Raw genomic sequence first — 25,636 nt, 5'->3', positions numbered from 1 at the left:
CCTTCCTTCCTTCCTTCCTTCCTTCTGAGCAGTAAGCCTAGCCTTGCTTGGGTTTGAAATTTAAAAGCAGTTCTTTTGTTGTCCTTCAGCTGGTCAAGCAGGTTCTAAGCCTGTGTTCCTTTGTGAAAGGCCCCTGCAGCCCCAGGGGCACACCTAGTGACTTATTTCTTCCACCTTATCTCCTAGTCTATTCATGATTTGAATGCAGCAATGAATTGACCCACTGATGTGCTCAGAGCCTTCAAGATCCAGTTGTCTCTGGGGAACCCACACAGAGCTTGCAGAGGTGTGTCTCACCAATCAGGATAGGACCAGCTGTGGCGAGTACAGTGTGGGAGTTGTGGAGAGATATCCAGGGCTGGGAAGAGTAGGAATCTTAGAGATACTGACACAGGAGACCCAGCCTCTGGTCAGGATGGCCTCCACCCTGCTGGCTGTCTTGCTGCTGAGAATCACTGTGTAGGCCTGGCATGGATCATGGACAGGATGGTGGGAAGGAAGGCTGCCTGGCAGGAGGCCTGAGCCCAGACACCCTCCAAAGCCAGGCCTTCCTGGGCCAGTCATGGAGCTTCAATGTAGACTACAGAAATACTGTTGGTACCATTTTTGTGTGTGCCTTTGTGCCAGTACTAGAGCTGGGGGCTGGGCACTGTCTCTTAGCTTTTTTGCTCAAGGCTAGTGTTCTACCACTTGAGCAGCAATTCCCCTTCCTGCTTTTTGGTGGTTGATTGGAGATAAGTCTTCACAGACTCCCCTTCCCAGGCTGGCTTTGAACTGTGATCCCCAGATCTCAGCCCCCTGAGTAGCTGGGATTGCAGATATGAACCACTGGTGCCTGGCTGTTGGTGATTTTCTTAAAAGTGGAAAATGAGGCTGGTGACAGCATCGTGGTGGAGCATCACCTGTGCCCCTGTGGGCAAGCCCCCTTGGTGCCATGCCCCTAGGCAGTATACTGTGAACCACTCATGGGGCTACTTGGGCCTGCTCTGCCTTCCCCACAGCTGTGGCCCGCAGAGCCCTCAGCTCTCCTTCGAAGAACCCAGTCTGAGTGCTGGCAGGCAGTCATCCTCGGTGAAGTACTGCTGCAGGGTGGGAGGTGATCTCCCCCATGACTAATGCTTCTGCTTTGCCTCTCCAGAGCCCAACACGGTGAGCTACAGCCAGTCCAGCCTGATCCATCTGGTGGGGCCTTCGGACTGCACCCTGCACGGCTTCGTGCATGGAGGTAAGAGCCTGGGCACTGGCTGCGCCCTCTCCCGCCTCCCCCCCCCACTCCTCCCCCCTTGCTGCCCCCGCCTGTCGCCGGGAAGCCAAGCTGCCGGCTGACCCAGTTCAGGCTTCATGTTCAGTGAAGTGTAAATTTAAACTTCCAAGAGGTTGCATAAGAAATTACTGGAATACTATTGGTGCCTGTTTTTAAAATTGGAAATGAAAATGGGATGGATGACCACATTCCAGCCGAGGTCACACGCAACCCAGGGAGCTCGGAGCAGAGGTGGTGGTGGCAGGGCCTGGCTGAGGGGCCTGTGGCACGGCGACGCACGGACTCACAGCACCTGCCACTGACGCTTGCATTTCTTCTTCTTCTTCTTCTTCTTCTCCTCCTCTTTCTCCTCCTCTTCCTCCTCCGCCTTCTTCTTTTTGACAGTCCTCGGGTCTAAGGCTCTTTGTGTGTAAGAGTAGTGCTCTACCACTTGAGCCACAGCACCACTTCTGGCTTTTTCTGAGTAGTTAGAGATAAGAGTTTCACAGACTTTCCTGCCTGGGCTGGCCTCAAACCGTGATCCTCAGATCTCAGCCTCCTGAGTAGCTGGGATTATGGGTGTGAGCCCGGTACCTGGCTTACATTTCTTTTTGTAAATGCAGACCCACATCAAGTCAGGCTGAGCAGTCCTGGCCCAGGCTGCTCACGGTCCAAACACGTGCTGGGAGATTGGAGGACTTGGCTATAGAGTTGCAGAGGGGTGTTCGTATGGGAATAGTCTGCAGGTGTATTTCTGTGAATTAAGGCAAATACAACCTGCACATTAACCCACATGTGATGTGTGTAAGACTGAGTACACAAGAAACATGCTGAGCCAGGCCACTGGATCCCACACATAGGATGGAGGGCTGGTTGGGAAGATCACTTGTGCCCAAGAGTTTGAGCCCAGCCTGGGCACCAAAGCCAGACCCTGGCTCCCAAACACAGGCAGACTGATTTGAAGGACGGTAGTTGAGTGGTACCAACAGTAGCAGAGCTTGTGAAACGGTGTGAGTGGCGGAGTGCAGCACAGCCGCTGCTGTGTGCTCAGCTGTTAGTCAGTTCTTAGATACGGCAGGCATTTCTGCACAGTACTTTCACTTGTGCTCACATTCCTTGGTACCTAGAACACCAAGTTCTGTTCTGTTCAGAAAACTCCTATTCATCTTTCAAAACCCAGGTGGGATGACAGCTCCATGTAGGTTTACACTGACATTTCTACCAAGGGTCCTTCAGGTCAAGGACTGGACTTCCGTGTGTCTCCAGCCAGTCAGGCACACCCTTGTTTCCCAGTGGAGCACAGATTACTTCTTGGTTGAGGGTAGAAGACCCTGGATGGGTCAGATTCAGCGGGCCTTTATGTGAGAGATACTTTTTAAGTTTCTTTCTTTGCTTGATCTTGGTGGTTCTGAGATTTGAACTCTGGGTGCTCAAGCTGTGAACTCCCCCTCCCCCCAAGCCCTTTTCCAAATAGGAACTCTCAGATTGGCTCAAGCCACTTTGGACCACAAGCTTCCTAAATGTTTAGTCTTCCTGCCAGGTTAGGGTAACAGATATGCCCCCCACCTACCCCCCTTTCGTGGTTGAGATGTGATCCTAAGAGCTTTTGGCCAGGGCTGGCCTTGAACCTCGAGCTGGGGTTACAAGTGCCACTGCCACAGCCTAAAATTTGCTTTCTTCTTTTTTCTTTTTAATTGATCCCTTTTTCTGAGTTTTCTTTTTCAGTCTTAAGGTTGTTTTCTCTAAATGCTGGCTGCATGCCCCTTTGTTTTGACTGACTTGGTCCTTCTCAGGGGAAATTCCACCTATGACAAATGGTATTTTCAGATAGGCACAGGAACATAGATAATTGGAGTATGTTTCTACTCAAACACTGAAAACATCAGGCTCATGAGCTCTCCCCATTCCCACCTTGCTGGCCTCCAGTTCCAGGGGGCAGCAGCTCCTCTGCTAAGCCCAGACTTTTATCACCATGAGAAATTGTCCTTGGGCTTTACATAGCTCTTACTTTACCTGAAATTTGCCGAATTCCATGCTGCAGTGTTTTGCTCTCTCTCTCTCTCTCTCTCTCTCTCTGTGTGTGTGTGTGTGTGTGTGTGTGTGTGTGTGTGTTGGCAGCTTTTCACCAGGTGTGGCCTTGGTGTCTTCCGGCCTTTGTGGCAGGGAGTGCTTGCCCTTAATCCAGTCCTCTTGGCTTTCCACATTGGATGGCATCAGCCAGATGCGGGGATTGAGGAATCCTTTGAAAACCATTGAGAAGCACAGCTTTCTAATATTTAGTGTCTATTTTTATAGGCATTTCAAATTTGCATGCACAATTTATAAGCTATGCTTAGCAATTTTACCAGGTCTAATCATCTCTCTTGTGCCTGGAAACTGACCAGGAATAAATGAGGATAAAGATGGTGCCCAAAACACCCAGGTACCATCACCTGTGGGCTCCCAGGGACTGTCATACCTGTGGTCTCTCAGGTACCATCACCTGCAGTCTCCTAGGTACCGTCACCTGTGGTCTTACTACTGGGTTCTGTCCACTTGACTTAGTCAGCAGACACCAGTCACAAGAGAGACTGCTGACTCAGTGTGGATATCGGCTGCAGTTCCTCGGGTTCTGGGCTGTGGGGCTTTGAAAAGCTGCGTGAATCCTGATTGTCTCATCACTCGCTGGCGTGGTTGTAGAGGTGACGGTGGTTGGAAGGAGATGGTCCTTGCGGTCTGGGAACCATAGGTGGAATCCAGGGGCATCTTCTGCCTGGGACCAGGGTGGCCGGTCCTGACTCTGGTCTTTGGTTTTTCTGTGCTGACTTTGGTAGGTTGTCAGTGGCTTCTGTGAAAGGCAGCCCTAGAACCCAGCTCAGCTGGGAGAGGCCCAAACTGCAGCTTCTGCAAGGAAGGGGGTGGGATTTCCATGACAGTGCAGGCACGAGCTGCCCAGGGCTGACATGGCACTGTGGGCCATGGTCCCTGGCATGGGGTCGTGTTCCTGAACGTCACACCTCTGCAAACCTGCTCTGGTGGAGTGCAACCTGTTCTGGCCGTACCTCCGCTATCTGCTGACCTGCTCTTCCCCTCGCTGGCCTTCAGCCTCTTGGCCCATCTCTAACCTTCCAGCCAACTGTGTGTGACACCATGTGACAGCCTCCCTGCCCGGGGCACCACCAGGCAGCCACTTGATGTGTGGTCACATTGGAGAATCACAGCTGTAGCTCAGCAGGTCATGACGGCAGTGGGCTGGGTTGAGAAGACTGGGAGCTGAACCTGCCTCCCAAAGTCTGCAAGGTGCTGCTGCAGCTGCAGAGCAGAGCACTGTGTTCTGCAGCCCCGGCTCTGCCACCCAGGCACTCCCAGCAGGCTCACTGCGTGACACAGTTTGCCTCTTAGTGCAGATTTCTGGAACTTTTCTCTCTGGACCTTGGGTTCCTCCTGTGCTGCTGTCTTACCTCAGAGGACACTGCCCCTGCTTCTGCTGCAGGCGCCCCACCCCTGCCCTCACCACGCTGCTGTTCACCTGTTGTCAGATCCAGTCCCTTCTCCCTCTGCTGACAGAGTTACTGTTTGTGCTGGTCGTGTATGTGTTGCCAGTCCTTGGGCTTGAACTCAGGGCCCAAAGGCCATCTCTGAACCTTTTTTGCCCAAGACTACTATGCTGCTTGAGCCACAGTTCCACTTTTAGCTTTTTGGTGGTTAATTAAAGATAGGGCTTATGGACTTCCTGTCCTGGCTTCAAACAGATCCTCGGATGTGAGCCCCCTGAGGAGCTAGGATTGTAGGCACTGCACCTAGTGAATGTGTGCTGGGCTTTTATTTCCACTGAGATTGATACCCAGCCTTATCCTTCATCCTGCAAGGCTCATGGGAGACCCCTGGCCCACCCACACAGCTGGCCGGGACCCCTGGCAGGTGGGCGGTGGTTGGCTAATTGGGAGCAGCACCATTGCTACAGATTTCTACCCTGGAGAGGAGGGAGAGGGACCTCCCCTCAGACTGTCAGTGCATTCCCTCTCAAGAGGATTCTGTTTATTTTTTTTTTTTTGGTCCAGTCATGGGGCCTGAACTCTGGGCCTGGGCGCTGTCCCTCAGCTCTTCAGCCAAGGCTAGCGCTCTACCACTTGAGCCACAGCGCCACTTCTGGCTTTTTTCTTTTTGCTTATGTGGTGCTGAGGAATCAAACCCAGGGCCTCATGCAGGCAAGGCAAGCGCTCTACCACTGAGCCACCTTCCCAGCCCTCAAGAGGGTTCTGAACTCTGCACTCTTGTCATCTGCCTGGATCGCCTTCAGGAAGAAGCTCAGAGCCTTTTTTTTTTTTTTTTTTTGACTAGGTCTCTGTACATAGCTCAGTCTGGCCTCCACCTCCTGATCCTCCTGAGGTTGTCTCTTTTTTGAACTCTGGGCCTGGGCACTGTCCCTTAGCTCTCCAGCTCAAGGAGAGCACTCTACCACTTGAGCCACAGCGCCACTTCCGGTTTTCTGGTAGTTTATTGGAGATAAGAGTTTTCACTGCTTTTCCCGCCTAGGCTGGCTTTGAGCCACGATCCTCAGATCTCAGCCTCCTGAGTAGCTAGGATGACAGGTGTGAGCCACCAGCGCCCGGCTCATGATGCTGTCTCTTGAATGGGAGTACAGGCAGGAGCCACAGTGCTGGCTGCTATGCTCTTTTTCATGCCTTTGACAAAAATGGCCACGTCCTACAGGCCACGGTGACCATCCTTAACCCCATGAAAGGACCTTAGGAACTGGGACAGGAAGAGAGCTGGGAGGTTTCCGTTAGGTAGGAGTCAGGAACTGTCTGTTTGCCCCAGGACCTGGTCAGGACCTGGGCCACTGCATGTCTTTGCAGGTGTCTGGCATATCTATGTCAGCCTGGTCCCTACGGGGCGATCTGGGCCTCGCTACTCAGGGTGTGTGAGGAAGGGCAGGGCAGGGTTGCTGTCTGTCTTAGAACGACAGTGTGATGGATCAGTTTTTGGATCTCTGGCAGACACGCCAGGAGCCTCTTCGAGGCAAGAGTTTGGTCACAGTTTCTGGTGCTGGGGGCAGAAGTGGGGCTGTGGCAGAGAGCTGGGGATAAGGCCATTCCCTTAGAAATCATCTGGGCCTGTATTCAGAGGCTCGGCTCTTCTAGAGGCTATGAGGCTGTGATGTGCAGCCACGGCCAGGGCTACATCTTTAATCAGGAGTGCCTGGTGCTTCTGATGACTCAGAGCCCACAGCGAGGATGTGTATTGTGTCAACAAACCTGTGGCTGTCCTCACACCCTTTCCCTCCTCTCTGCAGATCCATGTGAGGAGTGAGAACTGAGGGCTTTCTTGCCCCCACCCCCGCTTCCCCACCCCCTGCAGCTGACTCCCAGAGTTGTCACCAGTCCTCTTCTCTCTCTATCCCAGGAGCTCCTAGCTCACTATGGCCCAGCCGAGGCTGCCAGGGGCTACCCACCAGGGCTGTGGCCCCAGATCTCCCCACCTGCCCATTCCTTTCTGACTTGTGTGCTGTGTGGGCGCCCCCTGGAATCACAGCCCTGACTTCACCCCTTAGATGAAGTAATGCAGGGAAAGCAAGTGGCATTCGGAAGTGGCAGTCAAGGTGTTTTTCATTTTTGATGCAGGATCTTGCTGTGCTCTCCAGGCTGGCCTCAGTTCTAGGCCCGAGTGCTACTCCTGCCCCTGCCTCCAGAGTAGCTCTCGGCACCACCATGCTATGCCCAGATCTGTTTGCATCATTTTATTATTACCTTATTAGTTTTGTTGTTACAGAGAGCGAGGAGAGAGTGTTCCATGGAGAATCAAGTGGAGTGTTTATGAAATGTGGTGATGTAATTTTGACCACAATGAGCATTTAAATTACAAATTCCCAGCCTGGTGTCAGTGGCTCACACCTGAAATCCTAGCTACTCAGGAGGCTGAAATCTGAGGATCTCAGTTCAAATCCAGCCCAGGCAGGAAACTCCATGAGACTCTTATCTCCAATAAACTACCAGAAAACTGAAAGTGGTACTGTGGCTCAAGTGGTAGAGCTCTCACCTTGGGCTGAAGAGCTGAGGGACAGCGCCCAGGCCCAGAGTTCGAGCCCCATGACTGACACGCACACACACACACACACACACACACACACACACACAATTACCAATTACCCAATTCATGGAGCCTGGACATCCAGAACAAGAACATTACACCTAGAAGCCGAGCTGCGCTCTGAGAGATGATGGAGCCAAGAGCAAGCAGTCTGGACTTCACATAGCAAAAAGGAGGGTGCTTTCTCAGAATCTGGGGGATATGCATAAAGATGTTCTCTGAGCACAAGTGGGGTGGATAGCTTTGAGCCTGTGATACTTAAAAAGAAAAATTAAAAATACCTAAGTGTTGGAACTGGGAAAAGAATAACAAAATCCACCCACAGAAAGGAGGAGAGTAGACTCAAGGCCAAGAGGCTGTCTTGGTTCTCGAGTCCCCTGTGTTTGCCTGCACCCCTCTCCCTCCCTGCTCCTACTGCCTGCCCAGAAGCACATCCTCATGACATCGAACTGTCCTAGCGCCTATCCTGTGCTGGTCCCCACCTCCTGCAAGCCCCCCTTCCTGCTGACCTGGCTAGGCGTGTGTTGCTACCTCTTTTCTACAGATAGCTCCCCTTTTCGGGGTCAGGCAGTTACGCCAGCCAGCTGGATTCTCTCCTGGCACTCTGTGCAGATTGTGGCTATGAGTTTGTCCTCCTGGCCTTCATCACAGAGTGGACACCTGAATTGGGGGTCAGCGTGTCACTTGCCAGCCCTGCAGGGATTGCTGCCTGCAGAACACAGGGGTCCCGGGCTCGCTCGCTCGCTGTCCCTACGTTGTCTGTAGCATTTGTCTGTAGAGGGCACCCTCCTCTAACAGTCTGTGGGTGTGAAGGAGTGTGCCCGCGTTGCCACGGCAGTCTTGCCGACCTGCTGCCCACCTCTGGCTCTGTGTTAACTCACTTCTGGAAAAGCATAATGGCTAGTGACTGCCGAGAAGCCTTTCCTCAGCCAGCGTCACTGGGCTCCGCTCGTCCAGCTGTCCTAGGGCCCCCTCATCCCATCCAGGCAGACATGGCAACAGGAGGCAGGGGAGGCTCGTCTCCTCCCAGCCGCTCGGGCACCTCCCCCTAGCGGCCCAGGGCCTCTGAGCTATTGGCACTGGCACTCCATGTCCCCTCACCCCCCATCCTGCCCCTGGCACTTCCCGGGCAAGATCACCTGCCCAGCCTCCTGCCCAAGCCAGAGCGCAGATGCATCTCCTTGTCATTGTCCCCCAGAACCTCCCTGATTCCTCCTAACCTTGCTGCTGCCCCTTCTGTCCCTGTGCTGCTCCTGCTGCCTTAATGACCCCAAGGCCTTTCTTGCACCACTGCTCTCCCCACCACCCTGACCCCCTGCATTGGTGGTTCCTGCCCCAGCCTCTCCCCTGCACACCGTCAGGGCCTCTCAGATGTGATGCTAGACAGGGAGATCTGTGGTTCCCTCCACCCCACCCCCCACCTCGTACCCGAACAGCCCAGCCAGGCTTCCTGCAGGGGTCCCAGACTCAGCCCTGTTCTGGAGCCCTCCGCCTCACCTCTCAGCCTGTCCTCCACTCCCACCTTCCTGCACGTCAGAATCTGAACTCTCCCTATCCTGTCACTTTCTGGTCCAAACTGTGGCCATGAACTGTGCTGACCCCCACTGGGCGCCCCCTTCACTGCTGGACAGCGTCCCACACCATCTTTTCAGACAAACTCTGTTCAGGGCCCTGGAGATGAAGCCACAGGTCTTTATCTGGGCCATTTCTTCCCTCCCAGCCCCTCCCCGAGCTCATCTCCCTCCCCAAGGCCTCCCTGCCAACAGTGGGGTCTCCTTCCACCATTTACCCTCCCTGCCAACGGTGGGGTCTCCTTCCACCATTTCCCTCCCTGCCATGCCAGGGTCATGGAGCTCTGTGGGCTCTGTCCCCGGTTTTAGTCCTCAAACCAACCGCCCAGTGGCTATGATTTCTTCCCATCTGTGAAGGAAACACAGGAACTTGCCCAGCGCGCGGTGTGAAGCACTGACCCATCCTCATTCCTGGCCCTGCTCACTTCTGTTCCAAAGCACTTACCGCCGTTCTCACTTCCTCCACAACCCAGAGCACGCATATGCACAGTGGGGCTTCTGCCCGCCCGGGCACTGCGTCTCACTTAGGGCAGGGCCTGGCGAGAGCGCAGTCAGCCCCACCCAGGGAGTGTGCCAGCCATGCTGGACAGTGCTGGCACATGATGAGCCAGGGCTGGCCCAGTGTCCCAGCGGAAGGGACATGGGGGCTGCAGAAATGGCCCTCCCCTGACTAGCAATGCAGCATCTGTCCAGCAGCTGTGGGGCTCACACACTGCCCAAGGGGCTGAGGCTGGGGCTGCTCAGCTGAGCTGGAACCTGAAGAGTAGCAGGACTGGGCACCAGAGCAAGATGGCAGAGAAGGCTGCAGGACTGGGCCATGCACTGTGCTTCTCAGGGCGGTTGTGAGAACTGTGTTCTGCAGCAGCAAGAGCCCCTCTCGCTCTCTAGAAAACAGATCCGAGGTGCAGATTCTCTTTCTGCTGTGAGCCCTCTTTGGCTTGAGCCACTATGGTAAGCCTGGGCAGGGAATGGAGAAGGGAAAGCCTGCTGGAACTCTTGAGGAGCTTCTGGTCAGGTCCACAGGTAAGCCAAGACACACTGGCTTGAGCATTGCTAGCTTTGCCTTCTCAGGAAGAACAGTCTTGCGTGAGAAGCGTGGTCCTCCAGGTCTCCTTTCTGCAAGTTTTGGTGTTTGAAGACACTGCTATGCAGCGGGAGCTCCGAAGCGCAGTCTTTATGTCCATACTGAGGCTCTGGGGGCAGAGCTGTGAGCCCACTGGAGCCTGGGCACTTCCATGGTTGGATGTGGACTTGGCCACTCTAGCCAAAGGACCCTGCTGGCCCCCATCCGGCCCTCCTGGAGGCAGCTTCACACAGGGGCCCTGCTGGCCAGCTCACTGTCCCTCTAAAGCTGAGTAGCCTACACTCGCTTCTGGAGTGGGATGGCATTTGTGTGAGCGCCTCTTTGGGTGCTGCATAAATCAGCCCTCCCTCATCCTTTGCTGTGTCTATCAGCTACTATGGCAGATGCACCCTGGCACCCCAGCCCGGTCCTCCCCAGTCCAGGCTGTTGGAAGGACACTGATGACCTGCCCAAATACTCCCCAGATGTTGAACCATCACCCTTGCTTTCCTGGACTCTGGGCTGAGGCCGAGACCACCCACTGGTTTGTCCCTCCACACCAGTCCTGCAGGTATACCCTCCTCCTGTTTGTACTGCCATGGTGCTGCTGGAGCTTTACGTGACTTCCCTGCGTTCCCGGTTCATGGCTGGAGGCCGTGTTGCCAGGCAGACTTGGCCTCAGCTCTGGCTCCGCGATGCTCACAGGCATGCGGGAACCGCAGTTCAGCGCCACCTGGGACTTGGCCACAGCTCCTACTTCTAACATTCTGCTACTATCTTTAGAAACTCATCTTTACTCCATTGTGCACTAATTGCCAAAAATAATCCTGACTAACAAACTTAATTAGATTCCTGTGCCAGGAATTCCTTGGTCCCAGTTCACAGCACACACACCGGGTAATAGGACCCAGAGGAGAAGCCAGAGTGTCTGGGAGCCCGCCCTCACCTGCGTCTTCAAATAACCTCTTGCCTCTGCCGAAGGTGGGATGTGAGAAATAAGATAAACTTACTATCATTTGCTTAATATAGGAGGCTGGCACCCACACTTGCCAGTTGGGGCTAAATATAGAAATGGGGGCATCTCAGATCCCCGCCCTCTGAGTGGGCAGCGCCGCGGGCTCCAGGCTCGGCTGGCGCAGCCTGCGGCCCGGGAAAGGAACATAAAGCCGCTATTTTTAATCCTGTCAGCATGTTGTCAATACTTTAAGAGGAAAAAAACAAAAACCTGTAAGCAGTTAAATGTTAGATTCAAAAATATCTTTGGTACCCAGTATTTATCTACATGCTAGTGGCCAACCAGTTCTGGTTGTTGTTTTTTGGGTTCCCCCCCCCCTTCCCATAATTCCTGAAGCGAGTGCACTCTCCAAAGACAGCAAATCTACAATTTTGTTGTCATCTTTTAAATTACTGATCTTGGGAAGTACACACGGCCCACAGTGGACTGTAATTTGCTCAAGTTATTTTCTCGATGTTGGCGCTCACTGTGCCTAACTGGAAACAGTGAGGGCCTTCCTGTGGGCACCTGGAAGAGGCATTGTAGACAAGCTTGGCACTTGGTAGTTTGATTCATGGGCAGGCGGGCGGGCGGGTGGGCAGGAAAGCAAGGTGGGCTGGTGGCTCCTTTGGGTGGCGGCATGCTAGCTGGACAGGCAGCTTTGAATCAAGCACAGGGCTGTTCTGTTTTGACAGAATTTAACCCATGTCACTGGACACATGGCGATGTTTATGCGGTCATGGATGGGGCATGGGTGATGGAAAGCTTTACAGGCAAGCACTTCCCCGTGGTGTGAGAGCCACTCCTGCGCCGGCCTCATGACCTCATTTCCTGTGACAGGCGACAAGTGGGTCTCAATTCAGCATGTGCAGCACATAGGCCTGCTTCTCCCTGGCAACGGGGGGGGGGGGGGGGGGGGTCTCGCCCTGCCACCTCCCAGGCTGGATTGGTGACAGCCGGGGGCTGAAGGGTAAAAGAGGGGGGGGGGGGGAGGGAGGGCTTAATGCTTGATTGCAATTAATCTGTAACTAATTAACAGATCCGTTCACGTCTCCTTTTTTTGGAGTCACTGGAGTTTGCACACATGCTCTACTGCTGAGCCATGCCCTGTTTTTCACTGGTTACTTTTGAGATAGGATTTGGCTTGCACAATGTGCCTCTTTTAGGCTTCCAATCACTGCTGGGGTGACAAGCGTGTACCACCACACCCTGCTTCTTTCTGTTGAGAGGAAGGTTCCAGGATTGCCTGTAAGGAGGATTGCCTGGAATTGCAGTCCATCTACTCTCAGCCTTGCATGTAGTTTAGAATGAGAGGTGCACACCATTGTGCCCAGCCGAGTTAGAAAGAAGTCTTACGAACTTTTCTGCCAATGATTTTAGCCTCCATATAGAAGTGAGAGGCTGTGGTATTTGTTGTTCCGTACCTGGCGTATTCCGCTCAACATAATATTCTCCAGTGCCGTCTACATTGCTGCAAATGACAGGATCTCATTCTTTGTTATGCCTGACTAGTAATCCGTGGTGTAAAGTTGCCATTTATTGATGATGGACATCTCAGTTGCTTCTCTTATGAATAGTGTTGCAATTGAACGTGGGAGAACAGGTGACTCTTGGTGTAATGATTTCATTCTCTTTGGATATATGCCCTACTAATAGCAGCATTGCTGGGTCATGGCATATGGTCGTTCTGTTTCCAGTGATTTTTGTTTGTTTAAACTGGGGTTTGAACTCAGGGGTTGGCACTTTCTAGACAGGTGCTTCATCCTCTGACTATGCCTCCAGTCCTTTTTTGCTTTAGTTGTTTTCCCCATAGGGTTTTTTTGTTTTTTGCCTTGGGTTGACCTCAGACTGTGATCCTCCTATGTATGCCCTAGGGTCACTTGATTTACAAGTGTGTCAGCCAGTGGAATCTCTCCAAGTTTTTGCCTAGACTGACCTCAAACCATAATCCTCCCAATCCCTGCCTCCGGAAATACCTGGGATTCCAGGTATGAACTACAACACTTAGCCACTGTTTTCATAGTGGAGATACTTACATCCCTATCAGACAGTGTCTTTAATACTTTTGTGTGAAATAATACAAAATTGTTTACTTGTGATATTAAAAAAAAATTTGGAGCCAGGCACTGAAGCTCATGCCTGTAATCCTAGTTACTCAGGAAACTGAGATCTGAGGATCATGGTTCAAAGCCAGTTTGGGTAGAAAAGTCCCCTTAAGATTTATCTCCAAGGAGCCAGGTGCTGGTGGCTCACGCCTGTAATCCTAGCTACTCAGGAGGCTGAGATCTGAGGATCGAGGTTCAAAGCCAGCCCGAGCAAGAGAGACCATGAGACTCCTATCTCCAATAAACCACCGAAAACCGGAAGTGGCGCTGTAGCTCAAGTGGTAGAGCGTTCACCTTGAGCTGAAGAGCTGAGGGACAGTGCCCAGGCCCAGAGTTCAAGCCCCACAACCGACCAAAAAAAAAAACAAAACATACAAAGATTTATCTCCAAGGGGCTGGGAAGGTGGCTCAGTGGTAGAGCGCTTGCCTTGCATGCATGAGGCCCTGGGTTCGATTCCTCAGCACCACATAAGCAAAAAGCTGGAAGTGGCGCTGTGGCTCAAGTGGTAGAGCGTTAGCCTTGAGCTGAAGAGCTGAGGGACAGCGTCCAGGCCCAGAGTTCAGGCCCCACAATCGGACCCCCCTCCCCCAAAAAAAGATTTATCTCCAATTAACCACTCAAAAACTGGAAGTGGAGCTGTGGCTCAATGTGGGAGATTGCTAGCCTTGAGCAAAAGGGTCAGGGACATTGCCAGTGCCCTGACTGAGTTCAAGTCCTACAACTGACAAATTACTTTGGATCATTTTAGATTTTGGCTTAGGAAACCTGCCCAGCCTGTATGGTCAATTCTGGAACATTCCATCACCTGGAAAAGAAGCCTTTAGCCATGTCTACTCCCTGTCTCTTGGGACCCATAGAATCCATTCTTTGCCCAGTCCCCTGACCTGGAAGGTCATGGGGTGGCCCATCAGCTCATGGTCCTCCATGTTGCTGGGTGTATCATGTGAGTCCTTCAGTGCTGCATAGATAGGTCTTGTTTTGTGTACATTTGAGTTGTTTCCCTTGTTCGGCTGTGATAATCAGAGAAAGGTAAAATGTGTATGGGTTTCTGCCCACTGTGTTTTCCTGCTGCTCTGGGCATTTCCGTCCACAGTGTGGACTGGCAGGATCCAAGGGGCACCTTTCCCGATGTCACTAGGCGTGAGGGCCTGAGCACCACGTCCTTGTAGCCCTCCAGTGGGCAGAAAGGGGTGTCGGGGAAGGACAGCACAAGGGCTGTCATTGCTCAGGGACCTTCAGTGTCAGCTGGGGCCATGTTCAGAAGCTCCTCGGAGAGCAAAATTTCAAATGAGAGCCACGGAGTACCTCGCTCTCATGTGGCACACCCACAGCCAGTCACAGCCCTGCTGGGGGGGAGGGGGGATTCTTCCCAGGGTGTGAACTAGCCCCTCTCCCCAGTCTCACCTGCCACTGGCCCCTTTCTCCACAGGTGTCACCATGAAGCTCATGGATGAGGTGGCTGGGATCGTGGCCGCTCGCCACTGCAAGACCAACATAGTGACAGCTTCTGTGGATGCCATTAATTTCCATGATAAGATCCGAAAAGGTACCAGACTCCTGGGGAGAAGAGTGGTCGGTGGCGCTCGGGCTACAGGGTCCCTGGTGTCAGCGCCCTTTGCGCTCAGCCTGGCATCTGCTGGGGTGCCATGGGAAACAAGGCAGAGCTTTTTGCTTAGTCTTTATGAACACACGGTGCAGCTAGTGTTTTATTGGCTTAATTTTTCAATCTGGGGAAATCTGCAACACCAGCGTGATGGCAGCCTTTACCTGCCTGAAGTCCAGCATGAACTTCTTAAAACTAGCAGTTTGCAGTTCCGTAACTGAGAGCAGGGTACGCTGTGCTTAGCCTGTGGTGCCTGGGGCTTTAGGGTGGGAAGGGGACGGGACAGACGGCATCACTGACCTCTGCTTTCCAGGATCCCTTCCTAACCAACCGTGCATGTTGGCAGCCTAGCAACCGTGCATGTTGGCAGCCTAGACTACAGTATCACTTTGGAATTGGCTTTGCCCTGTCCTCAGGCTCTCCAGTATTCTGGGTGCTAGTTGCTGGGTGCTTGGGTACTGGGTGGCAGAAGCCTTTGAGAAAAAGAATCTCCTCCCGTGGTGGTGTAGTGTGATTCCACGACTCTTTCTAGAGCCACCGCTTAGGAAACTACTGTCAAATACAGATCCAGACTCACAGTGGTGAAAGTACTTGGTTTCCGTGGAACTTGATTTGCTCAGTTGTCCACATGTGGCTTTAGAACCACTAAGAGAAGAGAGACTTGCCTAAGCAACAGCCAGAAACCACCTTGAAGGAGCTCAGTGGCTCACACCTGCAATCCTAGCTACTCAGGAGGCTGAGATGTGAAGTTTATGATTACATGCCCAGCCCAGGAGACTTTTAGCTCCAATTAAACAGCAAAAAGGCAGACGTGGAGCCAAGGTTCAAGTGGTAGAGCACTACCTTGAGAGGAAAAGCTAAGAGACAGTGCCTAGGCCCTGAAGTCAAGCCCCAATATCTGCAAAACAAAAACAAAAACACTGGAATTGGATGGTTACTTCAGCCCTCTAGAAAACATTAGGTAGTTCAGATGGGGCCTGGGAAGATAGACTTCCCATCTAAGGGTGGATTTATCTGGGCCACAGAGAAGGACACCTTCGTTTCTAGAAACCCTGACCTCTGCAAGGCGCCCCATGTGCACCGAGGAGATTGCACAGAGCCTGGTGGCTGAGCTGCTCACAGCGGCCAGGACAGCTGAAGAGCTCAAGGGAGGCCCTGCCCCCTGCAGCCTGCTCTCCTTGGCTGCCACAGCCTTGGCCTCTGCACTTCTGGCCTGGGACCCTGAGAGACACTTGGGGAGCACAGACAGGGTTGCTGTTTTCCTAGGTGACGTCTTGTTTTGGATATGAGGAAATTTGGGCCAGACTGAACTAGCAGTTGTGGAGTCTGACCTACTTCTGTGCCCGCGTCCCCGGCCCTTAGACGCTGTTATACCTTGTTTGTTGTCTTTAGAAGAGTGTCACTGTGGGTCAGGAGCAGTGTTCGGCACAGGAGCCTGCCTGGGAATGGCCAGAGAGCCAGGTCTCCATCCACGTGGCTCAGGTGGGGTTGTGGCACTTGGTCTTGAATGCTTCAAGGCACAGGGCACTGCCACCTTCGGCCCGTGCCTACTGTTCTTACAGGAAGGTGCAGCGCGTCACCTGAGTCCTTGTTGGCTCTGAGTTTCTGATTGCCAAAGGGGCTTGGCATCCCAGTTCTCTATGTTCTGAGGTCACCTTGAGCCCCCCAGGCTCTAGTGCCTCTGAGGCACTGTCCCTGGCTAGTCCACTCCTCCTTCCCTGCTATATCATAGACAAGGCTTGCAGGGCTGACCTGCCAGCACCCCAGCAGGGGTGTGACACGTCAGAGTCCAGGGTAAGGTGACATTCGCAGAGCCTGCAGAACTGCTGGCTGCCCCAACCCTTGCCTTGTGATGTGTCTGCGGCCTGTGGGGCTTGTGAAAGAACTGCGGGTTGGTTCCCAGGGACCGCAGGACAGGCTGCGCAGAAACAGGTTCACTTCTGGATCTGAGGGCCCAGAAATCTGAAACCAAGGTGTTGCAGGAGCACATCCCTTTGGGTCTCTAGTGAAGACCCATTCTGCATGTCCCTTGGCTTGCCTGGCCTGTGGCCACAGATCATCAGTCCCTGCCTGTCTGTTTCTCAGAAGACATGCTAGACTTGGGGTCTAGGATCGTCTCATCTTGAGATCCTTATCTCAGTTACATTTGCAAAAACCCTTATTCCTACCCTGCACCAGTGGCTCATGCCTATAATCCCGGCTATGCGGGAGGCTGAGATCTGAGGATCCTGGTTTGAAGCCAGCCTGGGAAGGAGAGTCTGTGAGACTCTTATCTCCAATTAACCAACAACAACAAAAAAGAAAAGCCAAAAGTAAAGCTGTGGCTCAAGTGATAGAGCTCTAGTCTTAAGCAGAAAAAGTTCAGAGACAGCGCCTAGGCCCTGAGTTCAAGCCCCAGGACTAATACACAAAACCAGCACCTTATTCCAAATAAGGTTATTGTCTGCAGTCATGCATGCACATGAATGACTAGGGACATGCGCTGCTCAATCTTCTGCCCTTGATGTTTGATTCTCTGGGCTCACTCGCTCCCTTTGGTAGGACCATGCCCCATGCCCCATTCCCACACTCTGTGCCCATGCGGATGTAGGTCCTTCTCCCTCGAGACCAGCCTGGAGAGAGACTGCTCAGAGCCACAGAAGAATGGGCCACAGTTTTGAGATGAGCACTCACCTGGTGAGGAGAGCAAATCCAGTGGAGTTAGTGCTTCTGATCTGACCTGTCCTCCCTGTGTAGGCACTTCTCCAAGTCTCAGGGAAGAGGGCTCTGTGGTAGCTCCCTTCAGCCGCATGTCACATGCAGAAGAGCAGTCCTTTGTGCAGCAGCCTCACACCAGGCCACGGTGGCCTGAGCAGGAGGGGTGTCCACCAGAAAGTCATTCGCAGCTTTGTATCATCACTCATCCATGATCAAGGACTGAGGTTGGCCAGGCAAAATGTGTGCAGAGAGCTGGCTTGCTGTACCCAGGTGGACAAATCCAGGATCAGCGTTCAGACAAGGAAAGATTTCAGCATGGCTTCTGACCATGCTGGCTGCCCAGCCCCCCCTGGCAGGGCGGCACACTCATTGTTTGCAGACGTAGTTCTAGGGCGCCTTTGCTCTTGTCTAGGGCCCAGGGCTAGGGCCAGTACACTCCCACTCTGGCATTCTCTCTTACCACCACCTGTCCTTTCTCTCAGCTTCCATCAGTGGCTGCCCACGCATGGTACCCATGACCAGCCTGGTGTTCCAGGTGATTCCTTGGCAGGTGTATGCCGGTCTCTCGAGAACTGGGAGGAGTGTCTGGAGACCTGTTTCCTCGTGGGGCTCTTGCCTGCAAAGCCACTGCAAGCTCCCCACAGCATGGATGCCGGGGGCAGTGGACCACAGGAGGCCAGGGACAGGGGTGGGGGGATCCCAGGACAGCACAGAAGGCCAGGAGCCACCCAGTGGGTGGCCCAGCCTGTGTCACCCAGGGCAGGTGATGAAGCCAAACCATGGGAATGTGATGTGCTCTTTCCAGGTCTCGCTCCAGTTTTTGCCCCCAGTGGAGAGGTTACAATGCCTAGGCAGTTGTTAAGATAAAAGTTGAGCCGGGCATTGGTGGCTCACACATGTCATCCTAGCTACTCAGGAGGCTGAGATCTGAGGAGCGCAGTTCAAAGCCAGCCTGGGCAGGAAAAGTCCATGAGATGCTTATCTCCAATTAACCACCAGAAAACTGGAAGTGTGCTGTGGCTCAAGTGGTAGTGTACTTGCCTTGAGCTGAAGAGCTGAGGGACAGTGCCCAGGCCCAGAGTTCAGGCCCCACGACCGACAAAAATAAAATAAAAGCTGGGCACTGGTGGCTCATGCCTGTAATCCTAGCTACTCAGGAGACTGAGAGCTGAGGATCATGGTTCAAAGCCAGCCTGGGCAGGAAAGTCCCTGAGACTCTTATCTCCAATAAACCACTAGAAAACTGGAAGTGGTGCTGTGGCTCAAGTGGTAGAGCGCTCGCCTTAGGCTGAAGAGCTGAGGGACAGCGCCCAGGCCCAGAGTTCAAGCCCCATGACCAACAAAAAATAAATAAAATAAACGTTAAAGGGGGGGGGGACCTACCTTGAAGCAGTGGGGCTGGAAATGTTAAGAAAACCTAAAGTCGAAGTTCTTGTGAAGACGCGATCTCCCAGACTGTTAGGAGAAGCGGGGCCTGGCCCTTTAGGAGGTCCCTGTGGGGCAGGGCTGCGGGGCAGGCACTGCTCTCTTCATAAACTTCGGAGCACTTGCCAACCTCTCAGGCTTGGGAACCACTACTTTTTATTATTTTGTTTTCTTTTCCAAATCCCTGGCGTACTGCTGCAAATCTGGCTGCTGCCTGGAGCCCCGCCGTCTGCGGGGGTGTCGGCCGGGGCATCTGCCAGCCTCGCGGCGCCCCGCCCCCTGCCGGCTCCCTGGCATTTAAAAGCAGACAGTAGCTGCCATTCACAACTCAGCCTACTTGCTATGTTTGTCCTCCTAGCTTAGCTAGAGTCGTTCACTGCTGACAGCCAGCTCTGTCCTGGGTCCCTGAAACCATTCCCTTCCCATGGCCGTGACCCAGGAGCTGTGGTAGCCACGCAGCCACTGGGCTCGCGCCACCCACAAGCTCCCAGCTGGTGCGCTAGTCTCATCTGATGGCACAGAGGTGGAATTCAGCTCTTGGGATCAAGCAGCACTGCCCACTTTAGGTGCTGTGTGGGAGCTGCTTTTTGAACCCGAGAGCTGAGCTCCTCCTTGGCCTTCACCCAGGCTCAGTTTTCCTACTGAATTTGGGAATCAGCAGAGCCTGATGCAGTCTCCTGCCTCATGCGGCTCTGCCCTATGTTTTAACGGCGTGGCCCACATGACTGTTGGTTGTCATTGGATTTAAAAGTATAGCCAGCCATGGTAGCATATGCCCATAAGGCCAGCCACTTGGGAGGCAGAGGCAGGGGAGAGTCATGAGTTAGAGCCAGCCTTGGTGGAGATATCAAGAACTATCTCAAAACCAAAATAGGGAGAAAAGGGCTGGGGGCATGGCTCAAGTAGTAGAGTGCTTGCCTGACATGGCACAAGGCCTACGGTTCCAGTTGCTTGGGAGGCTGAAGCAGGTGGAGCACGTGCCCAGCAGCTCGGGCCATGCTCGGGCAAGACCGACCTGGCTCCCCAAAACTGAGGAAATACTTGGAGCTTCACAAAGTATTCATGTTCCTGATGCTGTCATTATACTTCTAATTAAGACAAGCAACAGCCAGAAACCCAGTGAGCTACATCAGAACTGCCCGGTTTACCCTCCAACCTGGGTAGCTGTGTTCTTTTTCAGGATTAAACAGATTGGGCTACCTGCCGGTTCTAGGGGGTCAGAACTCTAATGTAGTCTTACCAGGCTAAAATCAAGGTGCCACAGGGCAGGCTCTCGGTGGAGACTCCATCCCTCTGTGTTCCCCATGTTAATGACTTGGCACCTGGTCCATCCTCCACCTCTAGGTTGGCATGTGGCATCTTTTTTTTTTTTTTTTTTGGTCGGTCGTGGGACTTGAACTCTGGGCCTGGGCACTGTCCCTCAGCTCTTCAGCTCAAGGCAAGCACTCTACCACTTGAGCTACAGCGCCACTTCCAGTTTTCTGGTGGTTTATTGGAGATAGGAGTCTCACGGTCTCTCCTGCCCGGGCTGGCTTTGAACCCGATCCTCAGATCTCAGCCTCCTGAGTAGCTAGGATTACAGGCGTGAGCCACCAGCACCCGGCGGCATGTGGCATCTTTAGCCATCATGGCATATCCCTGATCTCTTCTGCTTTCTTGCATGGGCTCTCCTGTCTCATCTGGGCTACTCTCCATCTCAAGGTCCTTAGCCTAACCCCATCTGTGAAGGGGTTCTCAGACTCCAGCGATTAGGAGGTGGACATTTCCGGGACCATCATTCTGAGGACCACAGACCACAGTTCACTTACATGGCCACCACATGTTCATGAGCTCTGCCTTTTCCTGTCCAGCTCAAGTCAACGGAAGTGTGTGGGCAGGACTCTGGCAGAGACCCTATGTGAGAGAAGGTTCTGTATAGCTTAGGGCCCCTGGGGCACAGCCATGTCTCCACATCCAGGGTCATGCATGGAGCATGCTGAGCTGTGGCCCAGCCACCAGCCTTCCCAGAGTCTCTGGCAGAGCGCAGTCATATCTCAGTGTCACATCTGGGACCTGGGGAGAAGGGATGGCCTATTTTAAGGTCTGCCGTCCATATTCCTCGCAAACTGGAGATGCTAGCTCTAAATCCTGTCTTGCCACAGCCCGTGGTCTTCATTCAACCGTGCAGAGAAAAGAACATGGACTGGGTTCTGCAGAAGCGGCCTGTCGACCTGTGGACAGCTCCTCGTTCACAGTGGCGTCCTGTCTAGGATGTCCCTGCATGGGGCGCCCTCCTGGCCACCCTCTGAGCTGGGTGCGCGGAGCCTTGCCTCTTCCAGGGCTGCCACTCTGATGCAGACACTGAGGCGGCGTGGGGGGAGCCCGGGGCTCCGCACAGCAGCACAGCCCAGGCAGCTCCCTCTGGCCAGGGACATATGGACGTCCGCGATGGACAAGCTAGCTGCAGACAAGGCGGGAAGGCCCTTATAGATGGCACGGTGGAGGAAGAGGCCAAGTCTTGGGATGGGAGGCTTGAGCTGAGCCGCGGAGGGGGATCCAGCCCACAGTGGAGGGAGGAAGTGGTCTGGGCGCAGAAGATGCCATTGTGAAGAATAGTGTAAGCAAGGCTCCGCCTCCTCGGCCACTGAGACTCAGAATTTGTCTCTTGACTCCAAAGTTTCAAGTTCAGTCTGAGCTCATTGCTAACCAGATTGCCGTTCGGCTCCAAAGTGGCCGTCTGTGTGCTGTCCGAGTCTGCCGCTAGGGTCAGGCTGAGGCTTGCACTGGAAGGCGACGGCTCACGAGAGGCGGTGGTTGACGTGGTATGGGTAGGAAGTGAGCGCAGCATCAAGGCTGTCCAGGGCTCTGTGGGCCCCCCGGACGCTCTGTGTCCAGGGCTCTGTGGGGCCTCTGGACGCTCTGTGTCCAGGGCTCTGCGGGCCCCCCTGGACGCTCTGTGTCCAGGGCTCTGCAGGCCTCCCTGGACGCTCTGTGTCCAGGGATCTGTGGGCCCCCCTGGACGCTCTGTGTCCAGGGCTCTGCGGGCCTCCCTGGACGCTCTGTGTCCAGGGCTCTGCGGGGCCTCTGGACGCTCTGTGTCCAGGGCTCTGCGGGCCCCCCTGGATGCTCTGTGTCCAGGGCTCTGTGGGGCCTCTGGACGCTCTGTGTCCAGGGCTCTGCGGGCCTCCCGGATGCTCTGTGTCCAGGGCTCTGTGGGGCCTCTGGACGCTCTGTGTCCAGGGCTCTGTGGGGCCTCTGGACGCTCTGTGTCACAGCCACTTCCGCCCTGGGCATTCCTTCAGATTTGTGACATTCCGGAGGGAAGAGGCCCGCAGACTTCCTCAGAGGTTTCCGCTCGTGGGTCCTCAGTGAGCAGGGTGTTGCTTAGGCATCTGGGGAGGGAGATACAGGACTCAAGGATGGCCAGGTCACCTCCCAGCCCCTGAGTTGGAGGTTGGGCTACCCTCGGGTGGGGGCATATGTCCTAGCGTGTGTCTGGGGATGTGCGACCATGTGACGGTGCACCACAGCCCATCATGCCGCCGGCCACTGACCGTGTGGCTCCTTCCTTCTCTCCCAGAAATGGCCGTATCCCGCACACAGCACCCCCAGTAAGTATGAAGTTGAATGTGGCATAGAACTTTCTGGTACTTGTTAACATAGAGTAGCCTGTGTTGCCCCCATTGACTCTCTCTCTCTTTCTCTCTCTGGGTCTCTAAGTGTGTCTTGTGGGGCCTGTCTCAAAGCTGGTGTGGGAGATGGGGTCTCAAAGGGCCTGCATACTAGGTCCAGGGGCTGCGCGGACGGGGAGGCCGTGCTGGGCGGGGCATTCTAGCCGTGGGGGGAGCAGTCAGTCAGGCACAGGCCTTGCTCTGGAAGCCCTCACGGTGGCAGTGCCAGCAGTGCGCTCACGCCAGGCCCCTGTCCCCTCACTCGAGCACAGGTCCTCGCCCGTCCATTATAGCAGCCAAGCAGAACCTGGAAAGCTGAGATTAAGAGATTGTGCTGAGGTCAGGGGCAGCCAAGGCTACAGAGGGGTCCAGGTCTTAGAGCAAAGGCCCAGGTGGAACCCCCTGCCCAGGGGTGTGGGAAATCCAGAATGGATGACTTAGGGTTAAGGGAGAAAGGAACCCGAGGGACCCACAAGACTGTGAGGTTCAAGAAGCAGTGAGCCTGAGCGGGGGTCCAGCGGCTCAGAGGACAAAGCCTCAGGCCTGGGCAAGGCCAGTGGAAAGACTGAGTGGACACCGAGACCCCCCGGGATGGGAGTGGGGAGGGGCTGCATGGGCCGGAGCAGGAGGTGGCTCAGGACCACAGTCAGCTTGACAGCATGACTGTGTCAGTCCAGTGTGGAGAATGAAGGCTTCAAAAGGTTTTCATGGTGTGGCCCTGTGGGCACCAGCAAGTCTTTAGAGAGAAGGGCGGGTTGCACATGCGCCCTAAGGAAGGACTTGACTGAGGGCAGAGGAAATGGCTGGCACGTAACATAGAACATACATGGGCTACTAAGGGTGCCTTCTAATGGTTTGTCATACTGGTGTCCTGGTGCTACTGCTGCCCATGTCTCCTAACCACGTGTCTTTTAACCGTCCTCAGTCATGCTCTTTTCTCCCAGCCACCATGGGGGCAGAGGCCGCTTCCTAACATCTCCTTCCCTTGCTCGTAGGCTGTGTTATCACCATTTCCGGACGCATGACTTTCACGAGCAATAAGTCCATGGAAATTGAGGTCCTGGTGGACGCTGACCCTGTGGTAGACAACTCACAGAAACGCTACCGGGCCGCCAGTGCCTTCTTCACCTATGTGTCCCTGAGCCAGGAGGGCAAACCGCTGCCTGTGCCGCAGCTTGTGGTAAGTGTGTGTCCTCAGGTTCAGGACTCATCGGGGGGGGGGGGGTCAGAGTGTGGCCCAGGCCTGGCCACTCCCTGGACTTAGCTCTCAGGCCATGGGCAGATGGGGCAAGGTCTGAGGAAGGAGCACCTCGTGAGCTTGCGGAGAGGCCTGTGAGCTCTGCCCCACTGGCTGCCAGGCGAGCCTGGGCACACCGGCTGCTGCTGGCCTGAAGGTGCAGGTTACCTGGGATTCCTGGTGTTGCGCTGACCTGGCTGACAGCTGTGTCTCGGATCTCTAGTCCTCCATGCCTTCAAGGGGCCTTTGGGAACCCCAAGGAGAGGGCTCATACAGGGGCTTTAGCCTATGGATCACCTGGTGCAGAACAAGCCAGACCCTGGAATGTAGCGTGGAGACCTGAGCTTTCAAGCCACCTCCCTGCCTTGGGCACCCAGCTAGGCCCACCCTGGGTGAAAATCCCCAGGCTGCTGGGCACATGTGGGTGCTGAGCAGCATCCCGCTGCCTGGGCTCTCCTCAGGGCCCTAGCTCGCAGCAGTTGTGTGACCTGCGTGAACTTTGTGTGTGCCTTGGTTTTCTTGTCTGCACAGCTGTACCGGGTGTAGAACCTGCCACAGGCATCATACATGAGGCCCAGACAGGTCATCATTTCCTGCCAGTTTACCGCTCCTTCCCGAGCGCTCATCCTAACAGAAGAGTGGTGACGGGAAGACCGGGAGGGAGGACATCAGGGCTGTGCAGGGCACAGACAGACAGCCGGGGCAGAAAGCAGAATCTGGAGGTGGCTACTGATAGGGCAGGGCCAGGGGCTAGCCTTGGAACATCTGGGCCATTCCTCTTGCGTATACCCATGGGGGTGTGGCCTGTAGCGCTCACACAAATGGGCGTAAGACCAAGGTCATCCCCCATGCTGGGACGCCATCTTGACAAGGCTTTGGTGCAGGTCAGTGGAGTCTGGTCTACAGATGGTCGGCGCCTGCCCTGAGCGGTGGCGCCTCCTTCCTCACCATAGGTAGCACGCTCCCAGGCCCCTCCCTTCGGTTTCTCAGCACAGGTGCCAGGAGAACCTGGTACCCTGCCCTCCCGCGCTATGCAGTATAAGACCCCAAGGGACCAGTCTCCAGGCTGGGCCTGTGCCGGGAGCAGGCGAGGACAGAGGGACGCTGACCCCAGCAGAGGGTGGGGTGCGGGGCCTGCCTGGAGCGAGACGGAGACACCTTGGTCTTCCCGGGGATCTAGAGTGTTCCCACTGAAAGATGGCGTCTCTGAGGCCCACCTGTACTGATGAAAACGGACTAGCCGGGAGGGCCGGTCGGACTCCCCAGGAGGGGTTTCCAGCTCTGGCTGGCTTTCTCTGGTGCACGCTTAGAGACCAGAAACAGGAGTGCACACGTGGGCTGCACAGGGCCACATGCCTGTGCTGGCGGCCCCTCCCGCTCCAGCCTCGTCCCTACCCCCACTGAGGCTCATCTTCAACCTCCTGTCTATTTTTAGCTGCCTTCCCCAGGGCCGCTGACACGGAAGGCAGCCTCTCTGTTCTGCTTGGAGTCGCTGCGCCTGATGAATACTCCATGCTGGCTGGGGGCGGCCGCACACCTCAGGCCTGCCAGCCATTGTGCTTTCCAGGCCGATGGTTAGAACCAGCGCACCTGTGCAGGAATCCGAGCCCTGCTGCCCCAACCTACCTGCGGGAATGTCCTCTGACCTCAAGGCTGGGGTGAGCCCCACACCACTGGCCAGGGCTGGGAAACTGGCCTGAGGGGAGGTACAGCAGGGGAGCTTCCTCCAGTGACTCAGGACTGGCACCCTGGGCACTAGCTCCAGGGTGGCCCAGCACCTCGGTGTGTGCTTGTTTCCAGTGCGGTTAGCTGTGAGGGCCATCCTGAGTCAGGACAGGGGTAGGGGACGTCCGTGACGCCTGTGTGGGGGCCGGGGGACGTCCGTGACGCCTGTGTGGGGACCGGGGGACGTCCATGACGCCTGTGTGGGGGCCGGGGGACATCCGTGACGCCTGTGTGGGGCACTGAGGGACGTCCG

General features: G+C 54.8%; 1 protein-coding gene across 7 annotated transcripts in view; it reads left to right on the top strand.

Moving 5' to 3' along the window:
- Acot7 (acyl-CoA thioesterase 7) overlaps window positions 1-25,636 on the top strand; it is an 88,528-nt gene that overhangs the window by 52,371 nt on the left and 10,521 nt on the right. For all 7 annotated transcript variants that reach the window (XM_013035597.1, XM_013035560.1, XM_013035552.1 and 4 more), the window contains 3 exons: window positions 1,139-1,225; window positions 14,476-14,592; window positions 23,417-23,601. In XM_013035597.1, the coding sequence (XP_012891051.1) occupies window positions 1,139-1,225; window positions 14,476-14,592; window positions 23,417-23,601 (389 nt within the window). The remainder of the gene's footprint in view (window positions 1-1,138; window positions 1,226-14,475; window positions 14,593-23,416; window positions 23,602-25,636) is intronic.

The sequence above is a fragment of the Dipodomys ordii genome, unplaced genomic scaffold (assembly GCF_000151885.1).
Source record: "Dipodomys ordii isolate 6190 unplaced genomic scaffold, Dord_2.0 Scaffold6, whole genome shotgun sequence".
Classification (NCBI taxonomy): Eukaryota; Metazoa; Chordata; class Mammalia; order Rodentia; family Heteromyidae; genus Dipodomys; species Dipodomys ordii.
The sequence above is the reverse complement of the archived record's forward strand: the minus strand, read 5'-3'. Positions and strand labels throughout refer to the sequence as shown.